At 43.0% G+C, this 7967-nt stretch overlaps 1 protein-coding gene across 4 annotated transcripts; it reads right to left on the bottom strand.

Annotated features, from left to right (window-relative positions):
- Positions 1-1167: 1167 nt before the first annotated feature.
- hcfc2 (host cell factor C2) lies at positions 1168-7716 on the bottom strand. 4 transcript variants are annotated; one of them, XM_076721853.1, is made up of 17 exons: positions 7501-7716; positions 6578-6726; positions 6321-6481; positions 5740-5942; positions 5450-5534; positions 5231-5334; positions 4805-5035; positions 4522-4713; positions 4345-4409; positions 4016-4136; positions 3662-3721; positions 3531-3568; positions 3311-3445; positions 2930-3115; positions 2487-2784; positions 2313-2385; positions 1168-2220 (listed from the first exon to the last, which is right to left on the bottom strand). In XM_076721853.1, the coding sequence occupies exons 1-17, from the start codon at positions 7664-7666 to the stop codon at positions 2211-2213; spliced, it is 2277 nt and encodes a 758-aa protein (XP_076577968.1). In that variant the 5' UTR covers positions 7667-7716; the 3' UTR covers positions 1168-2210. The 4 variants fall into 4 exon arrangements, with proteins under 4 accessions (XP_076577968.1, XP_076577966.1, XP_076577969.1 ...); XM_076721851.1 differs by having other exon boundaries at positions 3311-3448; positions 7501-7691; XM_076721854.1 differs by having other exon boundaries at positions 3311-3448; positions 3531-3571; positions 3668-3721; positions 7501-7691.
- Positions 7717-7967: the final 251 nt, after the last annotated feature.

Raw genomic sequence — 7967 nt, 5'->3', positions numbered from 1 at the left:
AAAGTGCATCGTCTGTGGTTAAAGAAGATAACTTTCGTCAAACTTTGTCAAAGGGTCGTTACGTGATGCACATTAATCATGACGCTGAAAATGTTTGACGGTATAAAGGCACGTACAGTCCTTCTATGTTAATTTCGTTCCTTTGCTTCAGATATCGAGAGGCTCCATTTTTTAAAAATAGACTTTCGTGAGTAAAGGTGATGGATGCAATGCGTGTTCCACAGACATAACACACTGCACAATACAAACAATATCATTCTCATTTAGGGACTGACTAACTACTGCTAGTACATCTATAGTGTGTTGTTAAGTTTAGGATGCTTATAAAAATGTAACAAACCCTGCCTCAGCCTTGTATTTGACAGAAGTATTTCACTTTTATGTAACTTTAAGAAGGAAATGTACTTTTCACTCCACTACCATCATCTGACAGCTAGTTTAAAAAAAAAGTTACTTAAAGAGCGGCAATATCAAAACTCACACATTAATGTATGAATAATGCTAATTTACCATTGCAACACTAAATGATTTAACACTGGCAGGGCCCTCTCTGCCTATATAATGAATACTTTTAGCACTTTTTCTCCTGTATGAGCTCAATAAAGGATTGTCTTTTATACTGTTCATACTTAACGCAAACCATATTGCTCTATATGATGCCGTTTACAATCATAGTTGCCCACAATGAGAACAGATTCACCAGCATTACACAGACACTGCATCTAAAATGATCAGCTGTGGCTAGTCGGAGGGAGGCATGTGCAGTTCTGTGCAGCTGTATTTCCTCTTGCTGACAACCAAGTTCTTGTTGAGGTTTACCCCTATCTTCATTCATCTTGAATGGAAATAAAGAGTCTGCAGCTTGCTTGCTTCAAATGCATTAAGTTACCCTTACCACAACCAGATGAAGACAGAAGACAGCACAAGCATAGAATCCATTTTTAGCAAGAAAATGAAGAGATGCAGGTCCAGTTTCAATGATTTGAGGTTTGGATTGATGTCTTTCCAGGTGTTCCTTCACAACACTGCTGAAAGAGGTCTCTAATAATCTGAGGCCAGATGAAATGCAGGAGCAGAGGAAAGAGACTAATAGAGAATAACTGCACTTCTTTGCCACTAAATGGTGAGCTGGTCAAACCAGAGACAAGAATAGTGTTGACACACAAACCTCTTCATGTCACAGCTGTGGCACATTTGATACCTTTAATCAACAGAAATGTTAGTAGTACCTCAGGTTTTTGAATAAGGATGAGAAAGAGAATGTTTTTTTTAACTTAAAGGTTCAATGCGTAGGATTCAGTGGTAGCTAGCAGTGAGGTTGCTCAACTGAATACCACATGCCTCAGCCCAGCCCTGATGGAAGCTAAAAACGTAAAAGGCCCTCTCCGGAGCCAGTGTTTGGTTTGTCCATTGTAGGCTACTGTATAAACATGGCGGTGCAACATGGTGGACTCCGTGGAAGAGGAGCTGCTTCCTCTGTGGATATAAATGCCTCGTTCTAAGGTAAAAACACAACTGTTCTTATTTTCAGGTGATTATACACCAACGAAGACACACTTATGAATATTATATTCAATTTCTGACAATAGGTCCCCATAAAATCCAACACACTGGTTCTTTAAACGTATACCTTGTAAACAATCAGATAATAATGAGGATAACAGGGACGCAGAAAAAATTCTAAAACAACAAACATAATGGATACAGAAGATGTTTGTAGTAACATGGCTGTGTATAGTGACACAACATATGAACAAAGAGCTGAATAACAGTAAACAACCTGATTATAAAACAACGTTCCACTGTAGAGATAATTCCTATTTCATCACAGTGTCAACAGGATCATAAAAGTGGCCAATGATAAAAAAAAAGATCTTACCACCAGTGTTTCATTCAAAGGTATGACATACTGTGGAAAGAATCACTGGCAGATGAAAAGCATCTCCAACCTCTGAAGGGTTTTAGATTGGAAATCAGATCTGTAGTTTGGTCTACATCCTATTATACATTGTTACTCAACAAAACACTTGTTTAACTAAAATGTCCAAGTGGTCAAGCTTCCTATGAAAATGCATATCTATTTACAGGGGAATTAAATACATAAAAAAATAAATTAACAAAACTATCTAGGAAATATACATCATCTGAGTGGAGAACATTGCATCCTGAGTGTACATATTGTCTTTTCCAACACATGATGGCAAATATTTTCAACTGGAGCTACAAGGAAAAAGGAAATGGAGACAATTCAATAAAAATTCAAATTTAGAGAGTGAAAATGAACAGATATCACGAGAGTTCACTCTGGTTACCTGTCAGCAGCGTCCTGGTCAGCCTCAGTACTGTTGTCTGCTTTGGATGCAGATGCTCGCAATTTACTGGGATCTAATTTAAAAAAAAAAAAATAATAATACAAAAACAGGAAGTTTTCATCTGTCACAAACTAACTGAATGAGCAGAAGCTACAAAAAGACGAGCGTCTCCACCTTGAATCCAGCGGATCTGCGTTGCTGGGCCATAGCCCTGCTCGTTCTTAGCGGCTATGCGGAAGACGACAGCCGGCCGGTTGGAGGCGGAGCAGTCGATGTGGGCGTTGTCCATATGTGTGGAGCTGACCGTGCAGGAAGTCTTGATGCCGCGGTAGATCCTGATGAAAGCCATCTGGCCCGGGCGCTCTGAGCTGTTGGAGCGGTTCTTCCTCACCGCCATGTACATGGAATACTCCAGGATGCGACCCGATGGAGACGAGGGAGCCTCCCATGTGATGTGGACTGAATCATTCGCCTGTGCAGAAAAAAAAGAGTATTAGGACAAATATGAACAGCTAAGCAGCTTCAGCACCAGTTTTGAGTCTGAAAGCAGTCTAAACTCACGGATACTAGACATGTTGACCACATTTCCTTGTATCTAAATATCCTTGATATGTCACCTTGGTAATTTTGACAGCGGAGGGCGCTCCAGGGAAACCTGGCTGGCAAGTCTTGAACTCGCTGACGGGGCTGAAGTCTCCCTTGCCAAAGCAGTTGATGCCTGCAACTCTGAACCTGTAGGTCTGACCTGGAGCCAGCTCCTGCTTCTCTCTGCCCTGGTAGTCCTGAGGCCCGGGCAGCTTCCTCTGGAGGAAAGCAAAGGATTGACAGATGATGTGTGGGTGAGAGGATTCATGATATGTCTGCATAAGCAAAAACAATGAGCAGAGGACAGGGGCACAGAGTCCCAGTTAATACCTGCCATTTATTAAAAGGAGAACACAGTAAAACACATACGTGATGGGCACTGGGAAGGGTTGCTTTTTATGCTAGATTTTTACCTCTTTAGTATTTGAGGCTCGACTGCTGATGGCTCCAGATGCCTGATCACCGTCAGCGGGTACAAAGTAGTGGCTGACCTCAGAGAAGAGTGTTTTGAAGACACCAACGTCAAACCACACTGCTTCATCTGGATTCTGCTGGACATGGAGATGAGAGTTTATTGTCTTAGTTTAGACTAAGCTGAGTGAAAGAGCTGTCAATCACTATCCAGAGGTGTACCTGATTTGTTGTCTTCTCAGCTGAAACAGTGTGTTCCCCTGTAAAAGCAAAAGAGCACCCACAGTGAACATCACTTTTTGAAACCCTCAACCTGCTGCTGCCTGCTTTCTGAGCTTGAGTGTCATCATTACCTGGCTGCTGCTGCTGAGCTGAGCTGCTGACCTCTGTTGCTGACGTGTCCTGTCCAGCGCCTACAACCACAAAGCTCAGTGGTGTCAAAGCTGAGAAACTAAAGTGACACTAATGCTGCAGTGAGAAGACAAGACTGGTGAAATCTTATTTGATGAGGGTGGTTCAGACTAAATAGCTGCTTTGGAGTAAAATCTTGCTGTGTGCCATTTTCTTACCGCTATGTAGGAAATAGAACAGAAATACATTAATTGTTGCTACTTCAACAACTACTTTAATGTCATCAATTAAATTTGTGGAAGCACAAAAATCAGCTCGGGTGATCTAGAATTTAATCACTTGGAAATAAGACTTACTGCAGCGCTTTGTGTCAGAATCCTCCACTGTACCTCTGCCAGTACTCCTCCCTCCTTGTGCCTGGGTCTCTGCTGAGCCGCTGAACGATTTTACTGTAGTGTCCTGCTTTGCTGAAGCATCCTGAAATCCAGGAAGAAAATGAAAGACTTTTTTGTTCTAAATAGGGAGCTCTGCCAGAGTAAGGCACAAACATAAATAGCAACAAAGTACAGTGATTGTTTTAATTGTGTTAACTGGCAGGGCTCCTTCACAGTATTATTAAAACTGAAATTGAATTTCAGTTATTTTACCCAAGTCTCAAAACAGAGACTCAGCATGTCCAGTCTACCTGAGCTGATGCTTTTGCTTCTTTATTAGCTGCTCCTTCAGCTTGAAGTTGATGGGACTGGAGACCTGAGAACAGAGAGTTCAGCAAAAATTCCACTGTAGTGTCAGAAGTGTCCTTAAAATGTTCCTTATACCGGTAAACATGCTATTAATAACTAAATATGTGCACTCTCCTTACCTGCAGAGTCTTTATCCTTCCCCTCCAGTCCATCTGTTCCACTTGGTTTGGCCGATGGATCACTGGCTGCAGTACGCACCGGCTGGGTCTGAAGGATGTAGCAGTCTGCTGCCGCCAGGGGGCGCCACGCCACATGAAGCATGTTGACTGTGGATTTGATGAGTAACACAGCCTCTGGGGCGGCTGGTCGATCTGAGGACAAAACACAGAATATTATACTGAGTAACTGTATTTGCTCTCTGTTAGTTAAAGCCTCTCTGAACTGCTCGCTCTCAGCTCTCACCTGTCTCCAGGTACCAGAGATCCTTGCAGCACACCTGGTAGTTCCAGCTCTTACGATATCCGTCACGGCCGCTCCAGATGTAAAGCCTGGACCCAACAGAAGCAGCGCAGTGGCCAGCTCTGGCTCTGGGCCAACAGGCATATGGGTCATCACTCTGGGGTCCCTGGCTCTGCAGCTGGGACTCAATATCGTCCTGCTGCTCCGGGCCCAGGTTCTGCCAGCTCATAGTGTCTGTGACAGGAAGACAGGGCAGTAGTGAATTTGCTGGGTTCTGGATGATGGAGAAAGCCCAACACAAGCAGTGGTACTGACAAGATTTAACATGGCATTTTGCTAAAACTGAACTAATAAAGACATTCATTAGGGCTTCACCCTGTGTGAAAACTCTGATAGAAGTATAGGATATTTGTAGAGAATTGTACTGACCTAAGTTGAGCACACTTAAGGAATTAGTGCAGATCCATTCAATCCCTAAGGCATTGTGTTTGTCTGACTCTGGAACAGGAATCCAGCCACCAAAAACATACATCCTGCGGACAGAGGGACACACTGCAACATGTCAAAGGCTACCCTGTCCATGGGTCACATACAAACTAGACATCCACTTTAACAGAGATATGACACCAACAATGAAGGATCCCATACTTGTTTCCAATGACACTGGCAGAGTGAAGGCTTCTGGGAAATGATGTGGAACCCCTGGTTTGAGGCATCGACCAAACCATTGTGTCTGAAGAGAGGGAAAGGATCATGATAAGGAACTAAATATTACATTATAAAGAGTTGGTTCTCACTATATGCAAACAAGCTTACGGCAGGTTCAAGGCACAGTGTTAACTACAGGATGTAAGAATTTTCCTTTCTGAAACTTGCACAAAGATGATATCATCTTGTCAAAAAGAAAGAAAATAAATAAATAAATAAATAAATCCTACCGAGGTCAAGCTGCCAGAGGTCATCTAACCGGCATCCTTGCATCCCTCCAAAGATATAGAGCTTCGGGGAGCCGAGGCCAATATAGGTAACCGAGGCATGGGATTCACGTGCAGAAGGACCTCCACCCTTTGTCTCTGGGATGCTCCAGCCTCTTGCCCCTGATACCGACTGTAGCTCCAGCTCATAGAAGTCCCCCATGTATCTAAGATGGTAAAAAGTAAAACTCATTTATGCAACTAAGTTTAATTGAATACAGTTTTGGATTTGTACAGAGAGCAACAGGATCAACACAGATCATTCTATGATTACTCCCCATTGGTCCTGAGCCATTGCTCAGCCGCTGTGATTGGCTCAGAGTTCAGCAGTGGCATTCAAACAGGAAAATAATCAGCAACTATTTTGATAACTGTTTATTTGTTCGTTATTTTACAAGAAAAATAGTGAAGCAACCTTCATGCTGATCTATGATGAAAATATCAAGTTACAAGTAGAATGACAATGGGTGCAGCCAGACCTTTCTGAAAAGCCCACGGTTAATTAACTTCAAACGTTACATTTCTTGTGTGTAGTTGCACAGCACCTTGGTATATTGCCATTGGGATCTTCACTATCATTGGCCAGCCCTCCAAACAGGTAACACTTGTTACCCACAAGAGTGAAGCTGTGCCCAATCCGAGCGCAGGGAGGTGCTCCATTCCTGGGTGCTCTCGGCTTCAGCTTCTTCCACAGCCAGCGATTAGCCTGAGCCAAATGGGTCGAAAGTCAAGATCTGAATAGATTCTTCTTCATGACAGCAATGTGGTTAGAATCACTACTGAAGAAATGTGACGGTATTACCTGAAGTTCATAGAGGCTGTTGGTGTATTTCCCAAACTCGACCATGCCACCGAAGACCAGTATTCGAGTGCCTTCACAGACAAAGCCATGGGCAGCACAGCCAGGCGGGATGTCACCCCTCACCGCAGGCAGAAACCACTGCTTTGAAACTGGAAGAATGGCCAGGTGCCAGCAGTTGCATTAGACAGGACAATGTTGCCTTTTAAACATTTTATACACCTTATTGGGAAACAACCTGTGCAAACAGAGTGATTTTTGCAGTAGTTAGACAAATACTACCCCAAACTCCACTTCACCATAACAGTAAACTTCAGTGACACTTATTGCACAATGCTCTGCACAAACATCAACACATCGTGACAACAATCACTTCAAAACCAAAATGTACTCAGTGCTGATTCAGTGCAAAGGGTTAACACATTCACGCATGAGTACAAACATCATTCTCAAGCTGTGCTAACACTTCAATGATAACCATATGTATGTTTAAGGACTTAACGTTCCATATGTGTATAATTAACTGTGTTGTGTTGTCAGACTTTTTTATTACAGCACAATTGTTTCCAGGTAACGCTACCAAAAAAACAACATGACGTCCCTCGTCTGACTGCTCAACACTTTCTTTTAGCAGTTAACGGAAATGTATAAGTAACGTTAGATGTTCTGGGGAGAATACCAACTAAAGCTTAAAGCTAGCTAGCAAGCAGAAGTAGGCTGTCCAACTCAAGTTAGAAGCTACTTCACAACAACGAACTAATAATACCGGGACCAAAATAATGCTGAAATCGTCTTTAACCTTTCAAAAAACAACAAAAGCTCGCAACAAAAGGCCTGCTGGCCCTTAGTGGTCTTTCTGACTCCTGCGCATGCTAAAAACATTAGCCGCTAACCTGCTAGTTAGCATCCAGCTAACGTTAGCTTACCAGTGTTGTAAACATGAAGGTACTCCGCTATCCCTTCGTTTCCACCACCGAACACAATAATCAGCTCCCGTATGGCAACTGCTCGGTGTCCGTGTCTGGACCGCGGTGTCACTCCTGTAACGGAATGGACTTTCTTCCATTGCGGCTCCTCGGTGCCCGTGGTCATCTTCCCCACCGAGCTGAAGTTTGGCGCTGTTGACGTTTCAAAGACATGGGCGGGGCGAGGGAGGCATCAGGAAATCCAATCAGAGAGGTCGAAACAAAACAGGACGTCTGACTCTGCTACGTAGAACGGGAATCAAAAATTTAAGGCAAATGCACACTAGTTTGCTTAATGAATAACGGGGGGAAACTACTTGGCAATTCAACTTGTTTGTTCTTGATTTCTTGTGTGAGGATTACTATTCAGACAGTTGTGTTATATGTCATTTAACTCTGGTAAGAGCTTCTGAGCGAAATAACTCTGA

The sequence above is a fragment of the Chaetodon auriga genome, chromosome 22 (genome assembly GCF_051107435.1).
Source record: "Chaetodon auriga isolate fChaAug3 chromosome 22, fChaAug3.hap1, whole genome shotgun sequence".
Lineage (NCBI taxonomy): Eukaryota > Metazoa > Chordata > Actinopteri > Chaetodontiformes > Chaetodontidae > Chaetodon > Chaetodon auriga.
This window is presented reverse-complemented; position numbering and strand designations above follow the sequence as displayed.